The 25,778-nt window shown below is 36.6% G+C and overlaps 1 protein-coding gene across 3 annotated transcripts in view; it reads left to right on the top strand.

The window, feature by feature from the left end:
- The window catches only part of RAVER2 (ribonucleoprotein, PTB binding 2), an 88,978-nt gene that overhangs the window by 5,576 nt on the left and 57,624 nt on the right, over nt 1–25,778 (top strand). For all 3 annotated transcript variants that reach the window (XR_494255.3, XM_007978450.3, XM_007978451.3), the window contains exon 2: nt 17,248–17,314. Coding sequence is in view for 2 of the 3 variants with exons in the window: in XM_007978450.3 (XP_007976641.1) it covers nt 17,248–17,314 (67 nt within the window). In the remaining variant the exon portion in view is untranslated. The remainder of the gene's footprint in view (nt 1–17,247; nt 17,315–25,778) is intronic.

Here is a 25,778-nt window from a genome sequence, read left to right as displayed (position 1 = left end):
TTTTTCTGCTCTTTCTTTTTCTTTTGTTTTCTTTCTTTTTTTTTTTTTTTTTAACGAGACAGAGAAAGATCGCTCTGTCTCCGAGGATGGAGTGCAGTGGTGCGATCCTAGCTCACTGCCGCCTTAACTCCTGGGCTCAAGTGATCCTCCCATCTCAGCCATCTGAGAAGTTGGGACCATAGGCATGCACCACTGTGTCCAGCTAATGCTTTTTAATTTTTTGTAGAGACACAGTCTCTCTACGTTGCCCAGGCTGGTCATAATCTTATTTTTAAAAACTAAGTATTTCTGTTTGTTTTTTACATCAGTATGAGAACAATAGAATTATCTTACATATTTTATGTCCTTTAACTATGGGATTTAAAAATGTACTTTGTTTTCTCTAACAATATATTCGGTAATTATTACCTCTTTTAAAAATAGGGCTATTATTCTCTACTTTTTTCCTGACAATATTGGGGTGTTTTCGTTTTGAAATTATTCTTTCTTTAAAATAAAAATGCCATTGCTTACCTCCAAAAGTTATTTTTCTTAGTGTATACTATGCAAAAATTATCTATTATATTTTCTTTTCTAATGTAATTAAACATAATTGAATTATGGGTTCTACTTCTTTTTCATGTGTTTTGTTATCCTATTCTCAATGTAACAAGAACACTGAAAGCTGTTAGGGAAATGTACTTCTAGATTTCTGGGACAGCACTGCCTCCTTGAGTTTCTAGTTTTGGAAGAAATTCTTGAAAAGTGTTTCAGAAATGCTGTTCTCTGCTATGAAAACACATTCAAGAAGAGGAGGAATACTTTGTGGTTAGCATCAAAATGCTGTGTTAACAGCCATTCCAAAGAAATCTCATGTCATCTATAGCTCATTTCCCAGTTAATGACTGGGTTATGCTTAGAAATTCTTTTTTGAACTTGTGACATATTTTCACATAGAATATGGTAGAGAGTATTTAGTTTTCAGGTTAGCATGTTAGCCTGTATTTAAGTTATGATTGTTTATGAAGTGTAAGATTACACTAAGTAGTACGACAACATCTAACGAAGCTCCAGCTTTAAATGAAGTCAACTCTGATCAAAGGCTGTTGCTGCAAAACGGGTTCCTATTACTGACTACCTGAGTTTTGTCTCTTGATTCTTCTGTTTGCACTTATTCTTCTTTCCTTGTGAACAAAAAGATTTTGTTTTTTGTTTTTAGATACGGGGTGTTGCTATGTTGCCCAGGCTGGAGTGCAGTGTCTATTCACATATTCACAGGCACAATCATAGCGCACTGCACTGTGGCCTCAAGCTCCTGGCCTCAGATCCTGTACTACCAAGCCCAGCCTTGATTTTTTTTAAATGTTTATTTTTTAATTTATTTTTTATTTTGAATTTAATTTAGTTTTTTAAAAAGCTTTATGCTTAGCTTTTCTTGCTCAGCTAAAACAGGCAAACCAAGGAATATTAAAATGTAAATAAAATTATTCATAAATTTTTAAATCCTAAAATTGCTTATCATGTATCTCGGCTGTTTGTATTTTGTTTGCCTAATTACATAATTGCCTGACTCTAAGAGGATGGTATGAACTGAGAGGGGTAATAAGTGAGAAGTCGGAAGATCAGATCACTAGAACATTTGCCTATGCAGTACTGTATATTTTGGCTGATGATTATGTGCAGGATAGCCCTTGGTTGTTGTGCTGAATAGCTTCCATTTGCTATTCCAGATCTATTCTCCACCTTTCTCACCCCCTCCTTATCCAATCCAGGGAGGCTAACCTGTACTGTGGATTGCACCAACAAGGCTCTCTTATCCTCTCTTTTGTGGTTGCACTTGGCCAGAGCCACTAGTGGGGGATCAGAGGATTGAGGAAAGCAAGAGTGGAGCATTTATTGACGCAGCATTTATTCACAGGTGACTGTGGGTTGGCTGCCTCCTCTTTAAGGGTTGGTTTCTATCCAGTGGTTCCCTCCATACAGCCCAGCTCTCCTGGTTATCATAACCATTCTTCTTGTCTCCTTGGGCCCAGGAGGAGTACAAGAATGTTGCTAGCCTAAGATTTCTTCAAATCTTTGTAGATAGTCTCTTTTAAAATTTCTCCCCAATTAGTTTCCGAGCATGTCTTCTGTTACTTGCTGGGGCCTTGATTCTGTTGCCTACTCAGTTGCTTTTCTTCCTCTTGCCTATCCTAGTCGCACCCAGATTTCCCCTTGAAGACCTACCTCTTTTTTAGCAACTGTATGATTTGGGTGGGTTTAATCTCTATCCCCATCTGTAGGGGTGACATAAATGAAAGAACACAGTTCTTCCCTTTTCCTAGAGGAACTGGTTAAAAGATGGGCAATAACCTGGACTGAAGCCCATCAGTCCATGATAGTCCCTTGGTCATAGTGATTATTTCAGCCTGGCTTAGCAGAGAAACTTAGGACTTGTGTTTGGTTGTTAAAGTAAGTGAATCTCTTTCTCCACTGAATATGAATGCAGAGACATATGACTCTGGCTGCAGCTGACAGACATTAAGGGAGCAGACACACAAAGGAGGACTGACCTGGTGGAGAAAATGTAGAGAAGCTGAGGTGGAGCCCTGATCGAACTATATCTGAAACTTAACCTACCTCTGGACTTCATATATATGCAAGCCACTAAATCGCTTTTATTGTCTCACTTATTTCAAGTTGGGTCTTTTGTTACTACCAACCAATAGTATCCCAAATTAACAGGCTGGAGTGCAGTGGCACAATCATGCCACTGCAGCCTCGACCTTCCTCCCTTAAGCAATCCTTCCACCTCAGTCTCCTGAGTGTCTGGGACCACAGATGCATGTTACCATGCTGGCTAGTATTTTGTATTTTTTTCTAGAGAGGGAATTTTGCCATGTTGCTCAGGCTGGTCTCAAACTCCTAGGCTCAACCAATCTGCCCTGCTTGGCCTCCCAAACTGTTGGGATTATAGGTGTAAGCCACCGTGTCTGGCTTTTTTTAAAAAAATATTTTTTGTTTCAAACAAATCCCCACAAATAAGTTATCCTACCCCATCTTCAGACAACTTTCTTTGTTATAAAGGTCTTATTTATATTTAATTTTATATTTAATTTATATTTAATTTATAGGTCTTATTTATATAAAATTTATTCACTTGAAGTCTTGATCCAATGTCTACCCTCTGGCAACATAGAGAATTTACAGTATTCTCCTTTTTAACTGATAACTTAAATTCCTTCAGATGACTAGTTTTTAGGACATGATTCCGAGTTTCTTCACCATTTTGTTTATTTTTCTCTGAATACACATCATTACCACTTTGTCATTGTGTCTTTTAAAATATGGTACCCAAAATTGAGTGTGGTAGTCTAGTTGAGATCTCCCTATAATCCCCAGCCAGAACAAATTTCTCTTTCCTCTGGATGTCTATAATAATAATAACCTTTGTTTTTTCGGGTGCCTACCATGGCCAGGCACCATACTTAGAGTTGTTTTAATATTATATTTAATCCTCATTTTAAGACTGTAAGATTGGAATTTCTTATTCCCATTTTATTGATAAACAAAGATGCAAAGTTAATGTCAAACAATTTGCCCAAGATCATTCAACTAATTGGTGGTAGACTGGAGAACTAATTCTGTTTGATTCCAAAGCTCATATCCTTATCTCCCATTGTATTATAATTCCTCTGTATGCAGCTATATTGTTAGTGTTTCAAAGGGCAAGGATCATGTAGTCTTTACCTTTGTATCCTCAATGTTTCGCCTAGAAACTGACATACTGTTTCAAGAGAAATGTAAAAGAAGCGGACTACTCCCCACCTTGTTCTAAAATGCTCTACTTCCGTTGATACTTGTGACCCACAGCACACTCTCAGGATTGATTTGTTAAATAAATTTTGCAGTGTAACACTGTTAGCTTTTTTGGCAGGGAACTCTCTCCATTCACTTATAATTATTCAATCAGTCAACTGCTTATAGCTTAAGAGTCTGTTGAAAGCTATAAACCCTCTCTCCAAGAAAGTGCTAATATTCATAAGCACGCAAAATTTGCATATTATTTCAAGGGGGTATGGAAAGGGGTATCTCTTCTAACTTATCCCTGATCTCATTAGGGGATTGTAGACCCTAGGCTGAAAAGTGCTGTTGCAGGCCAACAAAATTTTAGTCATGTCTTTGGGACTTTACCTGAGTACGGACCATTTGGGCAGATCCAAAGCTGTTGCTTCAGGAGAGTTTTCATCAGAAACTTCTTTAGGCCACATTTAGGCATGGGGGTTTGAGTAGTGATCCTCTCTCTGGGCAATAATATAAATCAGGCTCAATAATTTTCTTTTTAAACAAATCAACCATGCTACTTCATATTTGATGCAAAAGCTTATTTCTCTCTGGTCACTCAGCAGCCCACAACTGACGTTTTAGGTTCTGTGCCTTGCCCAGGGTGGATGCTCAACAAAGTAAATTTTTAAAGAGGTTTTCAAGAAGTTACAATGTAGTATTTCCTCCTTAACATTTATTAAGAGTCAAACATTGATACAAAGAATGTTTCTCTTTAAAACAAATCAAGAATATTATCCATTCTGTTTAATGTTTTCACAAGAAGTATTTCTTTATTTCTTAGCAAGAATATAAGTTTCTCTTTTGTTAGATTTTAGGGATGCAACTCATTGTGAGCCCCTAAACTTGTCTTCTAGGTATTTGGGGCTTAATTTTTTGTTTGTTTGCTACTGTTATCTTTAGGTTTGTAAACTTATTTCATACTTACCTATGTTAAGGCATTTTCTTTGTGTGTTTGAGGCTTACTGTTACATTTTTATTTCCATGTGAATGCCAAAAATAGCATTAGATTCATTGAAATTTGTTTGAATCTGTATTTGTACATGCTTTCATTGTCTCTCTTCCTGCTACTCTCTCATGCCTCTACCGTACCCCACCCTATCTGCTCTACCCTTGGACAATTGGTTTTTATCTTTCCTCAACCCACTGCAGTGATTATCTGCTCTTAGTTCCTGGCTTGCCTTTATTTCCTGGACTTTGGATGTTCTGTTACCCTACCAGTTTAACTACTTGCTTTCGATTCCAAGTAGTCTCTATTTCTCTGACTTTATGCTTCGTAGTTTTTATTTTGTTTTGTTTTTTGTAGCCAGAACTAGACTAGAAAGTGATGGCAATAAACAAGAACATGTGAATCTGGGAAGTTTTACATTTTGAAATAATCTCAAACTTCCAGAAATGTTTTAAGTATAGCGTAAAGAATGTTTTCCCCCAGAACTATTGAGAGTGCTGACCCAATGCCCAACCACCCTGAATACTTTATTGTGTATTTCCTACAAACTAGGACAACTTCCAACATAACTACAGTGCTACCCTCAAAGTCACCCTACTGCCTCCCAATCCTCAGATGCATTTAAGTTTTGGCAGTTGTCCCATCAATGTCCCTTACAGCGAAAGGATTCAGTTCAGATCACATATTGCACTTAGTTTTTATAGAATGTCTTTCAGTTTTGGTCTGTATGATGTTTCTTCATGATTAGAGTCAAGTTGTATGTCTTTAGCAGGAACATCACAAGGTGGTGCATGTTTTACATTTGTCTGATAAAGTTCACTTTGATCACTTTGATTCCCTTTGATTAAAGTGGTGTCTGCCAGGCATCTGCATGTAAAGTTTTCCACTTGTAATCAATAAGGATTTTGATGGGAAATGCTTTGAGACTGTTTAAGTGTCCTATCCCCCTTCAAGCATTCAGTTTATTCATTTATTTATAACAATAGAGGCTCATGGTTTCCTATATAGTTATGCTCCGTTCCTATTACCATTACTTATTTTGATGTTTTGTTTTAGATTTGGACAGTGGGAGCTTCAAGTTGGCCTCTGTGTCTTCTTATTGAATAAGCTTTTTATTTTGGAGTGATTTTAGATTTGCAGAAAGAGTTGCAAAGATAGCACATAGAGTTCCCATATATCCCTTATCCAGTTTCCCCTGATGTTACATCTTATATAACCAATGTACATCAGTCAAAACTTAGAAATCAACACTGGTATGTTATTTTAACTAAATTACAGACTATTTTAGATTTCATTAGTTTTTCACTGTGTTCCATGATTCAGTCTGAGACGCATCATTGCACTTAGTTATCGTATCTCCTTGGTCCCCATTCTGTGACACTTTCTCAGTCTTTTCTTATCTCCTATGACCCTGATGGTTTTGTTTGGGTATCTTTTAGAATGTCCCTTAATTTGGGTTTGTAGGAGGTTTTTCTCAAGATAAGATTGGGGTTATAGGTTTTGGGGAAGAATACCACAGAGGTGAAGTAGCTTCTGATGACATCATATCAGGGGGTACATGACATTCACATGACTTACCGCTGGTGATGTTAACCTTGATCATTTGCTTAAGGGGATGTCTGCTAAGTCACTCCTCTGTAAAGATACTATTTTTCCCGTTCACTGTTCTTTGGAAATAAGACATTAATTCCAGCATACACTTAAGGGAAGGGTCCTATGTCCTTTTGACGTGTCCCCAGCATTCACTGAGTATGTCCTTTGTTTTTGAAACAACAGGACATTGCATCTTATTTTGTAGTTTCTGTGCTCCAGCCATAGAATCAGCCGTTTCATGAAGATGCCTATTTTAGACTGAATGTTTGTGTCTCTCTCCAAATTGATATGTTGAAGCCCTAACCCCCAGTGTTACTGTATTTGGAGATGGGGCCACTAAGGAAGTAATTAAGATGAAATGAAGTAAGTCATAAGGATGGGTTCCTGATCTGATAGGATTAGTGTCCTTATAAGAAGAGACACCAGAGAACTTGGTCTCTGCACTCATACACCAAGGAAAGGCCATGTGAGGACATAGTGAGAATGTGGCTGCCTGCAAGCCAGCCAGAAATTGAATCAGCTGGAACCTTGACTTGGACTTCTGGCTTCCAGAAATGTGAGGAAATAAATTTCTGTTGTTTAAGCCACTCAGTCTGTGGTGGTATGTAGGGTAGCTGAGCTGTTTGTTGTTGGGTCTGAAGATGGAGTGGGCATGGGCAAGGATGTTAAAGCAGTTTCTAGGAGCTGAGAGGGTCTTCAGCTGACAGCCAGCAAGAAAGTTAGTTCAGTCCTACCACCACAAAGAACTAAATTCTGCTAACTACCTCAGTGAGTGGAAATGGATTCTTCCTTAAGGCTTCCAGATAAGAGCCTAGCTTGCCTGACACCTTGATTTGGCCCTGGGAAACCCTAAACAGAAAACCCAATGGGGCCTGCCTGGACTTATGATCTACAGAACTTTGAGAGAATAATAGGTATTGTTTGAAGCAACTTAATTTGGGGTCATTTGTTGCACAGTAATAGATAACTAATACATTATTATATCCAGGTGATACTTGAATGAAAATATTAAATATTAATATTTAATTAAATATTTATTAAATACAATTAAAATTTAATTGATAAATATTTAAATTTTAAAATTAAATATTTAATTAATTTTAAATAGTTAATTTAATATTTAAAATTAAATATTTAAATATTTAAATATTGGAGAAGAGATTGTGATTTATGTATGGTTATTCTTTGGGGTGAATAACTATCTAAATCTATCTCTTGGAGATTAAAGCCCTCTTTCTTGGGATGTCTGCAAGCAAAAACTGCTGAGAACCTTTTATAGCTAGATACGTAATGCTAATTAATTTGAGGTATGTAAGTATTTTCTTTTGAAGAAGTGAGTTATGAATTAGGTTAGTGTAAAGTAAGTATATTTTCAGGTTTTTAAAATTTTTTATTTTTTTATTTTTTTGAGACAGAGTCTCGCTCTATTGCCAGGCTGGAGTGCAGTGGCGCGATCTCGGCTCACTGCAAGCTCCGCCTCCTGAGTTCACCTCATTTTCCTGCCTCAGCCTCCCGAGTAGCTGGGACTACAGGCACCCGCCAACACGCCCAGCTAATTTTTTGTATTTTTAGTAGAGATGGGGTTTCACCGTGTTTAAGCTAGGATGGTTTCGATCTCCTGACTTTGTGATCCACCCGCCTTGGCCTCCCAAAGTGCTGGTATTATAGGTGTGAGCCACCGCGCCTGGCCTATTTTCAGGTTTTTTGAGCACTCTAAACATATATTGGTTTATGTTAATATTGTAAAATAATCTCAGAAAAAAAGATGCTGCATTAGAGTTGATAAAGGCAATCTATGGAAACAAAATGTCATACATTTAACAAATATCAAAGGTCTGCTTTCTGCTAGATATTGTGCTGGATGTTGGAGATCTGTTTATGCACAAGGCAGATATGTGATACTTGCCTACAATCTTATGAAAAGTATAAGTATATAAACAGTTAAAATATGGATGATAGCTGCTGTAGAAGTTGTGATGTGGAAAAAAAAATAGGCTATGGAAACACAGATCTTTAATCCAGACTTGAGAGGTTCAGTGACTGTAGTCGCATGGTGACAGCCTAAGTCAAATGCTGGGAAGCTACTTGCTGGGAAGGCTGAGAAATATAGTTGTTATTGGGCAGCCATGTGTTCAGCTATATGTTCTTTCACGTGAGAAAGAGAGAGCAGTCTGTGCCTTTCCTTCCAAACCCTTCTCCCAAGGGAGACAACCCCACATCAACTTCAGAGTCCAGAATCTCTGGGTGATGTACGTTCCAGGAACCTTTAGTTTAAGACAGAGGAAGTCACCTGAGTTGTGGGGAGAGAGATGGTAGCTAAGGGAAACAAGGGGAAGAAAGGGATGTAGAACATCCATGGCATTAGTAGTAAGATGTACCAAGACCTAAAGACAAAGAAAAGCATGGCCAAAATTAGTTCACTGTGGCTGAGGCATAGAGTTTGAGAGGGTTAGTGGTAAAATATAGGGCTGGCACATTTAGCATTACTAGATGATTGAAATTGTGTAGGCCATGTTAGGGAATTTGGATTTTATTTAATGGGATATATTTAAACAAAAGAGTGATGCAATGAGATTTCTAGCTGTCAAAAAGTAAAATTATATTGTTTTTGCTTTTAACTCCAAGGAATTGGCATAGACATCCCAAATGTTGTTCTTGCCCCAATTCCCATTCTAAGATTAGGAGGCCAGTGATGCAGTGAGCTTTAGGAATGTGATGGGAATGAATATTTTATAGATTTTATTTTTGTAATGGCAATTCTTAAGATACACCACTGTATGGTTATGTTTGCTGTAGAGTCTGTCAACTGAGTTTGAATTACAGCTCTGTCACAAACTGTCTGTGCAAGTCGCTTAGTTTCTCTATGTCTCTATGTTCTCATCTTTAAAATCTGGATGATAAAATCCAGCTTTAAAATAAAATTCTTAAGGTTGTTAGGATTAAATGAGATAATGTCTATAAAGTGCCTGGGATAAAGTAAATAATCAGTAAATGATTGTTTTTATACTGCCAATAAAAAGCTGAAAGTTTATTAATTTATTTTAGGCCAAGTCAAAATGTTCTCCTGGCAAAAAGTTGGTATTGAAGTGAACTTTCCAGCCAAAAACCTGCATTGAAAGCAGTTAAAAATTTAGCCAAGTTAAAATTGATACCACATCCACTCAGCCAACATCATATATGCTAGGACTGTGTTGGGCCCCCCAAAATGCATTATCTAGTGTGGGACATCCAAATGCAGTTTCAAAAGAGGGGGAAGGGAATATATAGGCTTGGAGCTTGGGAGAGAAGTTTGAAGTGGAAATAAGAGTTTGGAGATTTACTGTCATGAAGATGAGATTTAACTTATCTCAATGGGTGCAGAAAAAGCACTTTACAAAATTTAACACTCATACATCATAATACAGCAAGCAGGAATAGAAAATAATTTCTTCAGACATAAAGATTATCTAGAAAAGCCAAAGGCAATCATATTCCATGGTGAAAGGTGAAATATTGATAGCTTTCTTTCTGAGATTAGGAACAATACAGGAATCACTAGTTTTCAAGTCTGTATTGGAAATCCCGGCTAGCACAATACACTTAGATAAAGTTTAAAGATCTAAAACAAGATGTAAAACTGTCTATTTGCAGATAACATGATTATATATAGAAAATAAAAAAGAATCTATAAATAAGCTATTAGAAATAAGTGGGCCAGGCTTGGTGGTTTACGCCTGTAATCCTTGGACTTGGGGAGACCGAGGCAGGTGTATTGCTTGAGCCCAGGAGTTTGAGACCAGCCTGGGCAACATAACCAAAACCCTGTCTCTACAAAAATAAAAAATTAAAAAATTAGCTGGGCCTGGTAGGTGGCACATGCCTGTAGTCCCAGCTACTCAGGAGGCTGAGGTGGGAAGATCACTTGAGCCTAGGAGATTGAGGCTGCAGTGAGTGGTGATCATGCCACTACACTCCAGCCTGGGCGACAGAGTGAGACCTTGTCTAAAAATAATAATAATAATTAAGTGAATTTACTAAAATTGATACATGTAAGGTCAATGTACAAGTATAGATGATATTTCTGTATACTAGCAATTGCTAGGAAATTAAATTAAAAGTCACATTTTACAAATGGACTTCAAATAACATCAAAAATGTCAAATGCAATAAAAAAGCTAAAAAAAATGTGCAAAATCTCTATACTGAAGACTATAAATATTTCAGAGAAGAGTTTAAGAAGACCTAAATAAATGGAAGAACATTCCACATTTGTGGATTGGAAGCCTCAGTATCATTTAGATGTCAGTTGTTCCCAAACTGATCTATAGTGTCAAGGGGTTTGTTTTGTTTTTTGAGACGGAGTCTTGCTTTGTTGCCCAGGCTGGAGTGCAGTGGCGCCATCGCAGCTCACTGCAAGCTCTGCCTCCCGGGTTTACGCCATTCTCCTGCCTCAGCTTCTCGAGTAGCTGGGACTACAGGCACCAGCCACCTCACCCGGCTAATTTTTTGTAATTTTAGTAGAGACAGGGTTTCATGGTGTTAGCCAGGATGATCTTGATCTCCTGACCTCGTGATCCGCCTGCGTTGGCCTCCCCAAGTGCTGGGATTAAAGGCGTGAGCCACCGGGCCCAGCCAAGTTTTTTTTTTTTAATGGAAGCTGATAAACTGATTGTAAAATTTGTGCAGAAATGCAAGTGACCTAGAATAGCTAAGATACTTTTGAAGAAAAAAGAAAAAAGTTGGAAGGCTTACACTACTAGATTTCAAAGCTTACTATAAAGCTCAAATAATTTATTTAGTGTGATATTGGTACAGTGACTAGACAAGTACACTAGTGGAACAGAATAGAGTCCAGAAATTAACCCACAGAATATAGCAACTCAGTAGTAGAAAGAATAGTCTTTTGAACAGATGATGCTGGGGCAGTTTGATATTCCAATAAAAAAAAATTGAACCTTGACCCCTACCTAATACCACTTAGAAATATTCTATTAAGATGGATTATAGTCTAAATGTAAATGTTAAGACAATAAACATTGCAGAAGAAAAGATAGATCAATGTCTTCATGACCTTGGGTAGGTAAAGATTTCTTAAAGAGGTCCCAAAAGGCATTAACCAGAAAAGAAGATATTATATGATAGATGGGACTTTGGCAAAATTAATGTCTTCTCATCAAAAAGACATTACTAATAAGTCAGTAGACAAACCACAGGCTAGAAGAGGATATTTGCAATACCAATATTTGACAAAGGAGACTGATATCCAGAATTTATCATTAAATTCTGCAAGTTGGCTGGTCGCGGTGGCTCATGCCTGTAATCCCAGCACTTTGGGAGGCTGAGGCGGGCAGATCATGAGGTCAGGAGATTCAGACTATCCTGGCTAACATGGTGAAACCATGTCTCTACTAAATATACAAAACATTAGCCGGGTGAAGTGGCGGGCGCCTGTAGTCCCAGCTACTCGGGAGGCTGAGGCAGTAGAATGGCATGAACTCAGGAGGTGGAGCTTGCAGTGAGCCAAGATCACACCCACTGTATTCCAGCCTGGGCAACAGAGAGACTCCATCTCAAAAAAAAAAAAAAAAAAAAATTCTACAAGTTAATAAAAAAGGTAACCCAGTTAAAAATAGGTGAAAGATGAGAACAGGCATTTAACAAAAAAGGAATATCCAAATGGCATATTAAAAGGTCAGTAATATAATTATAAATCAAAGCAATACAAATTAAGGTTATTGTTGGAATACACCACTCTCACCAGAATGGCCAACTTTAAAAGACAGGCAAGACCAGGTGTTTGCTAGAAAGTAGAGCAGTTGGCACTCATATTCTGCCATTAAGTGTGCAAATTAGTTACAAATTGTTGGAAAACTGGCAGTTTCTCTTAAGGATAAACATATACCAGCCGGATGTGGTGGCTGATACCTGTAATCCCAACACTTTGGGAGGCTGAGGCAGGCAGATCACCTGAGGTCAGGAGTTCAAGACCAGCCTGGCCAACATGGAGAAACCCTGTCTCTACTAAAAATATAAAAATTAGCTGGGCATGGCAATGGGCACCTGTAATCCTAGCTACTCTGGAGGTTGAGGCTGGAGAATCACTTGAACCCAGGAGGTGGAGGTTGCGGTGAGCTGAGATCACGCCATTGCACTCCAGCCTGGACGACAGGAGTGAAACTCCATCTCCAAAACACACACACACAAACACACACACACCCCCACCTCTACTATGTAATTTAGCAATTCTACTCCTTAGTATATTCTACTCAGCAATTATACTCCCAGTTCATTCTTGATAGCCCCGAACTAGAAATAGTTCAAATTTCCATCAATAGGAGATGAGTTAAATTGTCATATATTCCAAAATGAATATTGTACAGCAATAAAAAAGGATTTGTTTTGTCAGATATCAATATTTATAAAGCTTTTTTTAGGACAGTGTAATATTAGCACAGAATAGACAAAATGTCCAATGGAACCAGAAGCAAGAGACAAAAATATCCATGTATGTCTTGGAACTTGATATATGAGAGAGACGGCCTTGCAGCTCATTGAGGAAAGGATGGATAATACAATTATGGTGTCATAACAGTTGATTACCCATATGGGAAAAATATAAAACTGTTTTCTCATATGGGAAAAGGGAAAAAAAAAAAAACTTACAGCACATAAAAATGAACTCCAAACTCACTAAAAGCTGAAATGTAAAAGGAAAAAATTTAGAATGATTGAAACACAAAATAAGATCCCTTTATGACCTTGTTTAGGAAAAGACTTCTTATGGCACAAAAAGCCTACATTTTAAGGAAAAAGATTGATAAATTTGATATTATTAAAATGAAAACTTCTCTTCACCAAAAATCACACAAATAAACACAATGACTGATCACACTGTAGGAGAATACATTCACAATACAGTTAACAACAAAAGGTGAGAATTCAGAATATATTATTTTAAGGATTTGGTTCACAAGGCTGTGGGGGCTGGCAAGTCCAAAATCTGTAGGGGATGCCAGCAGGCTGGAAACCCAGGCAGCTGTTGATGCTGTAGTCTTGAGGCAGAACTTCTCCAGGAAACTTCACTTGTTGCTCATAAGGCCTTCAACTGATTGGATGAAGTCCTCCTCTCCCCAAGGTAATCTCCATTGCTCAAGTCAACTGATTATAGATATTAACCACATGTACAAAATACCTTCATAGCAACACCTAGATTAGTGTTTGATTAAATAACTGGACACTGTAGCTAAATTGACACATAAAACTAATAATCACAATGCCCTACATTATTTATTAATCATGTAATGGAAATTAAGAACACAATGAGACACAATTTTATATCCATTAAATTGACACAAGTCAGTTAACACCAAGCATTGAAAGGAGTGGATCAGCAGGACTTTTATCTACTGTTGATGGGACTGTACACTGGTACATCATTCTGGCAAACAAGTTGGCACCTCCTTATAAAGTTGATCATTTGCATACGTACACCACAGGAGTTTCTCTCCTTGAGGAGCTCTTGCACATGAATGCCAGGGAATGAGGGAAATTTACAGGAATGTTACGGTAGTTTTTAAAAAATACAAACAGTGAACAACAACCTGGAAACAAACCAAATAATCAGTCATAGTAAAATGGATACATAAATTATACTATAGTCACAGAATGGCATAGCAAACAGCAGTGAATAAATGAATGATGGCCACGTGGAATGAGCGAATTTTAGAAACATAATATTGAGTCTAAGAATCAAGGCACAGAAGATTAAAAATAGCATAATACCATTTGTATAAAGCTCAAAAGTGAGTAATACAAAACAATATAATGTTTGGGGCCACATGCCTATGTACAGATAGAGACCTGCGTGTAAGGAGGAAGGTGGAGGAATGGGATGGTGAAGGAATGCAGAGGTGGATGCAGGTGTTGTCAGTGTTCTAGTCAAGTTTGGTAGTGAGTTTCTGGGTATTTATTTTGTTTATTACTACTAATAATAGATGTTTGGTGTTTCATCTTTTCATTTTATCAAATTACATAAAAATTAGAAAATGAACAAAAACATGTGCTTCCATTTTCAGTCCAAAGCACTGAAATTTAAAAGTAGTGTGCTTTAATCTATGAAAACATTTCTTAACACATTTTTTTAAAAACTGAAACTAAGTCTGTGAAGGGCTTAGAAGACAATGTAATTCAGGTTTATAACTAAGGCCATGCTTCATCGAAGAAGTCTAGATCAGCTGGAACAATGGTTAACTTTTTTGTTGAGGGTGGGGTGATGAGGTCGTTGACTGACTGCTTTGCCGTGGAAGCTATTGATCGTCTCTCTAGAAAGCATTTCATATGTGCAAAACTTGTCACTTAACTGCAGCAGGTGATACTGAATCTGGTGTGGAAATAGGTTACTAAAGCTCTCTAATACCAATTTTTATTAACTTGACATTGGCAGTCAGATGACGAAGTGTTTTCATCAAAGGTGCTACTTCATTCCTTAAAATCAGTAAGTTAGTGGAAATGTTATAAAGCTAGGTTAGTATAGGGAGGCTCTAATTTTAGTCTTTTTAGTTATGTGTGATGGAGCATAGAATTATTTTGGCAAATGGTTATTGGGACTCTCTTTCAGGTTTTAAGTTTTTAATTTGGCCAACTTACCAAGGCACAAATTGAGGGATGACCCACTTTTGCCTGGGTCAAAGCAACCAGGGCATGGAGAAAAATAATTGGGTTTTTCTTTGTAGGAAGCTTTGTAAGGTTTCCCAGTTGGCAAACTCTGTATCCCACATCTGATACATAGAAGAGCTATGAGTAGAAATATGGGTGTTTTCAACATAAAATTTCTAAGTTGCAAAATGCACTTTTGAATACTTAAGCTCTTTTAGGTAATTCTCTTAGCTGAATGAGTAACATAAAGTGCCATTTGTTTACAGATACTTGATAATGTGAAGAGCAGTATCATGTTTTCTTTATCTAGCATTTGATGGCTGTTAACCAGTGAAATGAGAGATAAGATTCTGTGCAACTAAAAGCACACACTGGATCCCTTCAAAAAAAACCGTGTCACCTTCTATATAAAGTATTGAATTAGTTGATTGGCAAGAAGCATATGTTATGCTATTGAGACAGTGATGTTTTCTTAATAAAGAGTACAGTAGATGTTTTTGTAAGTTCAAGAAAATGTTGAAGCTTGCAAGATAAAAATTACCATAGTAATATGTGAACTAATCTTTGTAATTGAGCATAGTACCATATGATTCACCAAGCACTATTTTACAAAATTGGTAAGTGTATGTATTTTTAAAAATTTCTAATACTGGTTGGTAATAAAGAATACTAAATTATCAACTTTATCTTTCATATCATAGAGGATTATCTTTTTTCACTCAGCTTTGTTTTTATACTTTGCCTAGCATATCACTCTTTTTTTCCTCTTGTGTTGGGTTAAAAGGGAGAATATTTTTCAACTTCTAACTGTCTTCGTATTTATCCATTTCTACATTACTTATATGATTACTTATTAGGGCACTCGTGGTATTGCTTTTATAACTGTTAATGATAGTGTACTGTTTTTAAAGTTAATGCTGGAGCAAGTAAGTCAATATGACCTAGAGGTTGAGTGTCATCCTTGGAGCCAGACGGATAGAGTGAATCTCCTCTCAGCAAGTTACTAGCTGTACATCCTTGGCAACTTTACTCTGTTTTTCCTGATTTTTAATAAAAGTGAGTTAAGTGCCTGATACCTTGTAAAAGCTAAACAAATGATAACTATAATAATAGCAATAATAAGATTATTATTGAATTGAGCATTTTCGGTTACATGCTTAACATAGTAGCACCTGTGTCTGTTTAGCATATTCATTTGCAATATAGAACAGGTTGGCTGTAACTCCGATCTGGAGTCAGAATGTCTACCTGTGTGAGGGTCCAGTTCCTTTGAATATATTGTGACTGCATCTGCTATGTGTTATGAGTAAAATGTTTCAGGGCCACCTATTGATTTAACAGCAAAACAATTATATTCACTCTAATGTGTGTTTGAGTGCCTACCATATGCAAAGCAATGCAGGTAATATATAAATATGTAAAATCCAGTTTCTGTTCCTAAGTACTGTCAGTTTAACAGGATTAGGGAAATAAAGGAAATCTACTCTTTTAGGCACCCAAGTGGATAGAGGTTGTGCTATCAGAAAAAAAAGTTTAGGCTATGTTAGTAATAGAAGCAGAATGAACCATAAACCAGTTTAAACATCTTGGGGAGCCAAGGGGAAATAAATGGAACTGCTTGCTATGCCTTAGTAGTTGGTTTTTTCATATCCAGGGATCTCTGAGTTAAGGTTTACAATCTATTATATTTTTATATCTTTACAATTTATTTTTTCTACATGTTTGTACTCTAAGCATCTATGGGTGTATTACTTGTTAAAAGCTGTATATGTAGCATGCAGAAATGGAAATAAATATAATACTTATTTACTCCAGAGAGGCATACATAAAGTTATGACCATTGTTAGCATAAAGGAGGGAGAGGTCACATTCTGTGGAAAATTATCAGAATCAATTTCATGAAAGAACATTTGAGCTGAGATTTCATAAACATGCATGTGATTTCAGGCAAAGTTAGGGAAATTTAGTGACATGTTTACCTTGTGCTACGTCAAGGAATAAGTGTGAGTAGAAGGAGAACAGTGCATGGTATACTCATGAGAGAGTGAATCTTCCATTTGAGCAGGATTGTGGGCTATGTGTAGGATGTCTGGTGAACCTGGAATACCTGTAATTTAAGTAAGTAATGGGGATCCATGAAATAATTTTTTTTTTTTTACATAGGACATGGTGGTGGTAATGGTGGTGGTAGTGGTGGTAGGCTAATAGAGCTAGATAATCTAGTAACTGCATTTGGGTGTTTATTGAATTCGTGTTTTTTTCTCTTTCAGGAAGTTCATGACTTGTTGAAAGACTATGACTTAAAGTATTGTTATGTGGACAGAAATAAACGAACAGGTAGGGTTTCTATTTTAAGTATCTAATTTCATTTTGATTCTCCATATACTCATAGAACAAAAAAGCTTGGCGCTTTTCATATTTAAGCTAATCATGGAATTTTTAAGTCTTAAATCATGCAAATGTAACCCACACAATCTGTTTTCTGAAGGTAATATTGGTATCCTAAATATTAATTACATAAATGAATATAGTGTTACTAGAGACTTATGAATTGTTACAATGAATGTTCTATTACACTGAATGTTCTTCATAGGCTCAAAGTTCCTTGGTTTTAATTGTATATTACTGACATAGTGAATAGATTGTATGACTTGACCTTTAGCTGGGGAAATTGAGAAACTCACTTAGGTTTTCTGGGTATTAGTTTTGTATCTGTGAGATTAAAAGACTAGATTATTTCCTTTTTGTGCATGTAATATGCAGCTGTTTAAAAGCATCCTTTTAAGACAGTAAAAATAAAGTATGGAGGATAATATAATCACTATGTACACATCCACTCCCAAATTATCAAATGGTAATATTTTGTCTTTACAAAGTATATACATAGCTAGAGCCCTCATGTAGATCTGTTGAATTTCTTGAGATTAAAAAAAAATTGAAATTCACTTTCTACTATTCTGATTCCATTCCTTCCCAGCCTCCTTGTCTAGGGGCCAGCACTTATGAATTTGGTGCATATTTTCCAATTTATGCAATTATATTGTGATAGTCATTAAAGCTGTTCACAAATTCTTGTTCTTTTTCTTCTGAGCACAAGGTAAGATAGTACTTACCTGTGCCACTTTGAAGTTGAGAGTGGACTTGTAATTTGCTTGTCGATGAATGAAGTGAGAGTGGAAATGACATGTATCCCTTCCAGGTGAAAGATTTCAGAACCTGCATGTGATTTCCTGCTCACACTTCCCTATGCTAAAGTAATTGGGGAAGGTAACAGAACCTTTTTCAACCTAGGTCTCAGAGTGACTATAATGAGCAAAATGTCCTTCCTTCCTTACCTTCAGCATGGGATATGCAGCATGAATCAGATGAAAGCCTTTTGTTTTGTTATGCCATTGAGATTGTGTTGCGCGGAAGTTTGTTACCACAGTATCTTGACTAACCTGTAATTTTACCGTATGTACCTATATATAAATAATGGTAGTCTCTGTTTTAAGCTTTTTCATACATGGTATTCTAATATATATTTCATTTAGCAAACTTGCCTTTTTTTCGAGTTAGCTCAATGTTGTTTTTCAGATCTTTCCACATTGATATATATAACTCAGGTTCACTGATTTAAGCTACTACGTATAATTATCATGTGAATTTATTACAGTTAATGTATTTGTTACTGATTGGCATTCAGGAAGCTTTACCTTTCTCAGTATTTCAAACAGTGATGCAATGAATAGCCCTTTAGTTGACTACTAATATACATTTCAACTCTTTCTATGTAACTGAAGCTCTGAGTCATAGGTGTGCACAATTTCAGTGTTACTAGATATTGACAACGGGATTAGAGGTAACAGCCTTCACAGCTTACACAGAGCCAGGAATAGTGCTATTCCCAGTAGTCAGGATGATAAACCTCATAATTCATGGGGCATCAGAAGGAATAATCAAAAAGTTTTTGTCTCAGGAATGGGAAAAATTAACTCGAGACAATGATGCTCTTGTCCTACCTAACGAAAGTTAAAAACAAGACCAGAACGGATCAGAGTGCTTCCTCATAACTTAACCGTATCCTGGAACAAAACTCGAGAATATTTATATGTGTCCAAAACATCTGACACCCAACAAAATAAAATTTACAATGTCAGACATCCAATAAAAAAGTAGCAGACATGATGAAGAAGCAGGAAAACCTAACAAAAATCAATCAAAACTGGTCTAGAATCGACACAGATGAATTAATAAAAATGGACATTAAACCAGTTTTTATAATAGTCTTCCATATGTATAAGAAGTTATAGTAAGATTGAACATGGTAAACAGAGACATGGAAGATATAAAATATCCAAATCAAACATCTGGAGATGAAAATTACAACATCTGACATGAAATACACTGGATAGGATTAATGGCAGAATAGATGTTGTGGAAGAAAAAATTAGTGAACTTGAAAACAATGATATAAATGATCCAAATTGAAACACAGAGAGAAAAAAGACTGTAAAACATGAACAGAGTATCAGTGAACTGTGGGACAGCTTCAAGAACAATTAGAGTCCCTGGGGGTAGGAATAGTTAAAAAAAAAATTAAAGAATTAGTGACTGAAAAGTTTTCAAATTTTGATGAAAATTCTAATCCCGGAAATCCACAGAGCTCAACCAACTTCAAGTACAAAAGCATGAAGAAAACTACAGGGTATGTTGTAATCAAATTGCTTACAGTTAGTGATAGAGTATCTTAAAAGTAGCCAGAAAAAAAGTATACATCATTAATACATTTAGTAGGACAAAGATTAAGATGATCATAGATCTTGGAAACAACACAAGCGAGAAGACTGTAGGGTAACATCTTTTCATTCTTTACCAAAAGAAAAAAAACAACAACAGGTCAGCATAGAATTCTTTACCTATTGAAAATATCTTTCAGAAACAGTGATGAAATAGAGATGTTTTTCAGTCATACAAAAGCTAAAAGAATCATCTCCATTAGACTTGCACTGTAAGAAATACTTAAGGAAGTTCCACAAGCAGGAAGAAAATTATAAATGGAAATTTGCACCTACCCAACAAAATAATGAATACCTGATATGGTCATTATGTGGGTAAAGACTTTTTTCTTAATATTAAAATATCTTTAAAGTATAATTGACTGTTAAAAGCAAAAATAATAATATTACATCGTGAGATTTGTAACACATGTAGAAATAAAATATATAACGGCAATAATACAAAGGCTGGGAGAGGGGAAACGGGATTGCACTGTTTTCAGTCTGTTATACAGTACATGAAGTGGTGTGATACCATTTGACAGTTGACTGTGATAAGTTAAAGATATATACTGTAAACCTTAAATCACCAGTTAAAATCACACAACACAGAAATCATTAATTGTATTAAATGATTTTGCCTTGGATTTTGGGACTTATGGTGTTTGTGGAAGCATGTATAATTAATAACTCAATTGATAAAAGATGGTTACAGTTCTAAACTATAACCTTGCAACCAGAGATTTCTGTGGTAGATATGAGGAAAATATTACAGTAAAATAGGATACATTAGGGGAAAAAGTTTTGGCACATGCTTGCCTTCAAATTGGACCCAATAATAAACTAAATAGTAGACCACGCAATGACTTTTAAAAGAATTGGGACCAATTGTGGGATATTTAAATTTCACAGGGAAAATAATAATATAATTAATCCCAAATTCCCTTCCAGCCTTTTTTCTGTAGAGTGACATCTACCATTTCCATGAGAACCAGTGTGTGAATTTTTTTATTTATTTATTTTTTTAGAGAATTTGTGGTCTCGGAAAAACATGGAAGAAGCTATAGAACAGAAAATGTGACCTCCTTTCCTTACTGCCTGAACTTTTAAATTTATTTCATTATGTTATTTAAATTCTTCCATAAAACCTGAGTTGAGCAAATGCAGATACCTAAGAAAAGGAAAAAGAGATTTTCAGTTTTAAATTTAGTTGATTTATATATGCATTTATTTATTCATTCATCTGACGCAAAACTTCTACCATACGTCATGTACTAAGATAGTTGGTGGAATACATTCATTAGTAATTTAGGGAGCTCACAGTTTAGTAGGGTAGCAGGCATCTAAGCAAATAGATTATGATGTGATGTGATCTATGCAATAATCCGAGCAATGTTCAAGATAGAAAGGTATAAAAAAATAAGGAATGGTTAACTCTAAGAGAGGACCTGGGAAGGCTTCCTGGAGATCATCATGGAGTAATGCATAGACTGAATTTGAAGATCAGCTAAAAGGTTCCAGGTATTCTAAGGTATGGGGAATGATGTTATAGGCAGGGGAATTAAATGTGTGATATATGGATACCTGAAATAACTGGATCTCTACAGGGAGCTGCAAATATTTCAGTGTTCTTGGAGAATAAAGAGCTATTGTGGAAGGGAGGAAGTATGGCAGTTAACGAGGCTGGAGTTAGATATAATGGGCATTGTAGAGCGTGATTAACAACCTGGCACTTGGCTTTTTCTGTGAGTAATAGCAAACCTTTGCATTTAAGGTGGTAAACAGGCACAATTAAACTTCTGTTTTTTAGAGATCACTTTATTGTCACTGTGGAGAAAGGATTAAAAAAAGGAAAAGCTAGAGGAATGAAGAAAGGGAAATGGATTCAAGACCCATTAGACGAGTGGAATTTGAGGATTCCTTTTATATGGGAAATGAGGGAGACAAAGTTTAGGTTAATTCCCAGGTTTCTGATTTGTGAGTGTTGTGTGACCAGCTAAAATAGGGAATAAAGGAAAATGAGAAGTATTAGGATTTCTTTAAATTATACTTTAAGTTCTGGGGTACATGTGCAGAACGTGCAGGTTTGTTACATAGGTATACGTGTGCCATGGTGGTTTGCTGCACCCATCAACCTGTCATCTACATCAGATATTTCTCCTAATGCTCTCCCTCCCCACACCACACTCCCTGACAGGCCCCGTTGTATGATGTGCCCCTCTCTGTGTCCATGTGTTCTCATTGTTCACCTCCCACTTATGAGTGAGAACATGCAGTGTTTGCTTTTCTGTTCTTGTGTTAGTTTGCTGAGAATGATGGTTTCCAGCTTCATCCATGTCCCTGCAAAGGACATGAACTCATCCTTTTTTATGACTGCATAGTATTCCATAGTGTGTATGTGCCACATTTTCTTTATTCAGTCTATCATTGATGGACATTTAGGTTGGATCCAAGTCCTTGCTATTGTAAATAGTGCTGCAGTAAACATACGTGCACATGCGTCTTTATAGTAGAATGATTTATAATCCTTTGGGTATATACCCAGTAATGGGATTGCTGGGTCAAATGGTATTTCTAGTTCTAGATCCTTGAGGAATTAGCCACACTGTCTTCCACAATGGTTGAATGAATTTACACTCCCACCAACAGTGTAAAAGTGTTCTTATTTCTCCAAATCCTCTCTAGCATTTGTTGTTTCCTGACTTTTTAATGATTGCCATTTTAACTGGCGTGAGATGGTATCTCACTGTGGTTTTGATTTGCATTTCTCTGATGACCAGTGATGATGAGCATTTTTTCATGTTTGTTGGCTGCATAAATATCTTCTTTTGAGAAGCGTCTGTTCATATCCTTTGCCCACTTTTTGATGGGGTTGGGTTTTTTCTTGTAAGTTTGTTTAAGTTCTTTGTAGATTCTAGATATTAGTCCTTTGTCAGGTGGATAGATTGCAAAAATTTTCTCCCATTCTGTAGGTTGCCTGTTCACTCTGCTGATAGTTTCTTTTGCTGTGCAGAAGCTCTTTAGTTTAATTAGATCCTATTTGTCCATTTTGGCTTTTGTTGCCATTGCTTTTGTTGTTTTAGTCGTGAAGTCTTTGCCCATACCTATGTCCTGAATGGTATTGCCTATGTTTTCTTCTAGGCTTTTTATGGTTTTAGGTCTTACGTTTAAATCTTTAATCCACCTTGAGTTAATTTTTGTATAAGGTGTAAGAAAGGGATCCAGTTTCAGCTTTCTGCATATGGCTAGCCAGTTTTCCCAACACCCTTTCTTGAATCGGGAATGCTTTCCCCATCACTTGTTTTGGCAGGTTTGTCAAAGATCAAATGGTTGTAGATGTGTAGTGTTATTTCTGAGGCCTCTGTTCTGTTCCATTGGTCTATATATCTGTTTTGGTACCAGTACCATGCTGTTTTGGCTACTGTAGCCTTGTAGTGTAGTTTGAAGTCAGGTAGCATATGTTTCCAGCTTTGTTCTTTTTGCTTAGGATTGTCTTGGCTGTGTGGGCTCTTTTTTGGTTCCATGTGAAATTTAAAGTAGTTTTTTCCAATTCTGTGAAGAAAGTCAATGGTAGTTTGATGGGGATAGTATTGAATCTATAAATTACTTTGGGCAGTATGGCCATTTTTACGATGTTGATTCTTCCTATCCATGAGCATGGAATGTTTTTCCATTTCTTTGTGTCCCCTCTTATTTCCTTGAGCAGTGGTTTGTAGTTCTCCTTGAAGAGGTCCTTCACATCCCTTGTAAGTTGGATTCCTAGATATTTTATTCTATTTGTAGCAATTGTGAATGGGAGTTTCCTCATGATTTGGCTCTCTGTTAGTCTGTTATTGGTGTTTAGGAATGCTTGTGATTTTTGCACATTGATTTTGTATTCTGAGACTGCTGAAGTTTCTTATCAGCTTAAGGAGATTCTGGGCTGAGACGATGGGGTTTTCTAAATATACAATCATGTCATCTGCAAACAGAGACAATTTGACTTCGTCTTTTCCTAATTGTTTTGTTTTTGTTTTTGTTTTTTGGCAGAGAGAGGATGAGAATTGTGAGTTATGTTTGGGAGTCAATATGAAGATGTATGTGGCGCTAAAGGTTAGAAACATGGGTTTGGGGGTTATAATGGTATAGGAGGCCTTTTGCAAGTCCTCAGATGAGGTTATTTTGCTCATTGCTTTCATAGCCCCTCATACTGCCCCTTTGGTGACACCACATTTGTAACTCTTAAACATCTGGCTTCCCCTATTAGATTGTGAGCTCTGTGTTGAAAGGGATCTTACCTGTTCTGTTCACCAAAACATTTCCAGTGCCAAACTTGGTATCTGGCACATGATACAGAATACATGGGAATGGGCATGATTGCCCCCAGAGGAAGAGGGTGTAGAGTGAGAAAAAAGATATTCAGCAGCCACACATTGAGTAACATGTGGCCACACAGGTGTTACTGTATGTGACTCTGCCAGGAAGGCGCCCCAAGGAGTACTACCTTACAGGTGTGAGTGGAGGACAGAGAGCTAGCAAAGGAAATAGAGAAAAGAGCTTGGATAGTTATAAGGTGAATCAAGAAAGAGTACATCAAGATGGAAAGTTAAGAAAGGCCTAGTGCAGTGGCTCAGGCCTATAATCCCAGCACTTTGGGAGGTTGAGGTTGGTGGATCACTTGAGGTCAGGAGTTCGAGACCAGCTTGACCAACATGGCGCAACCTCATCTCTACTAAAAATACAAAAATTAGCCAGGCATGGTGGCAGGCCCTATAGTCCCAGATGCTTGGGAGGCTGAGGCAGGAGAATGGCTTGAACTTGGGAGGCAGAGGTTGTGGTGAGCTGAGATCGGCACCACTGCACTCCAGCCTGGGCAACAGAGTCAGACTCTGTCTCAAAAAAAAAAAAAAAAAAAAAAAAAAAAAAAGTAGAAAGGGAATGATTTATAGGTTCAAATGCCCTGAGAATTCAAATTAAATATGACCTGAGATTTTATGGGCTGATATGGGAACATAACCAGTATTTACAAACTGTTGTTGGCTCGTTTATTTGTTTTAGGGAAACAGAATTAAATGGTATTTTATGTCAGCATAAGGCGAAAAGACATAGAATCAAAATCAAGCCTTTTAAAAAAGGTTGTTAGAAACTAAGAGATAGTCTCTCAATAAGGGCAGTAAAGCCATTTTTTTCTCATTTTTTGGAAAAGAGATGTTGGAACAGTTAGCTGTTCCTTTGGCAATAGTTTTCTTGCATGTGGGGCATGTGTTAAATAAAAAATGTGTTTCTTTAAATGTTAGCATCACACTCAGTATGGTGAGATACTGTTACTCTGAGAGCCGCATGGCACTAAGACCAATTGAGGGTAGGGCAGTTGAGTGAAATGACAGGCAGAATTGCCCATGCTACTTAAATTACATCTCTGTCTCTTGCTATATCCATATTTGCTGTATACAACATATTGTCATGCAGTTCTAATTGAATTTGGGTAAATTAGATGTTCATATGGAAGTAACTTCACTATATATTTCAGAGGGAGAGGGGGAAGAACTTGTAGAGAGCAATTTATTTGTAATTTGTGGATTGCTATGTATTTTTTTAATGGGGGCTTTAAACTTTTCCTATAAAATTGCTCAAAACCTTTTATATTCTTTTATTACAAAAGGTAAACACATTGATATGGTTAAAATGTAATTTTACCAGATATGAATGTACATAATATTTCTTCGACCTAGAATGTTATATTTGTATTATGTTTCCAGTTATATAAATTGTCATATGCTTTTGTTGCTTGATGCTGTAACAACTTCATTAGATAGGACAGATTATATTTATTGTTTTATGAATATTCAAGATCTTGTCTTAAGATCAGAATCCTGTAATCTTTTCATTTTATATTATTCATCAAAAGTGTACCAAATTATAAGTGTCTGTGTGTTATATCAATCTAATCTGATATTAAGGAAATACATAAATTGGAGAAAGAAATGGCCTCCTTTATACATTTTGATGTTTTTGCTGTACCTTCATTTTTTCAGGTCCTTGCTGTCAAATAGGGTCTTTTAGAA

Source organism: Chlorocebus sabaeus, chromosome 20 (assembly GCF_047675955.1).
Source record: "Chlorocebus sabaeus isolate Y175 chromosome 20, mChlSab1.0.hap1, whole genome shotgun sequence".
Classification (NCBI taxonomy): domain Eukaryota; kingdom Metazoa; phylum Chordata; class Mammalia; order Primates; family Cercopithecidae; genus Chlorocebus; species Chlorocebus sabaeus.
The sequence above is the reverse complement of the archived record's forward strand: the minus strand, read 5'-3'. Positions and strand labels throughout refer to the sequence as shown.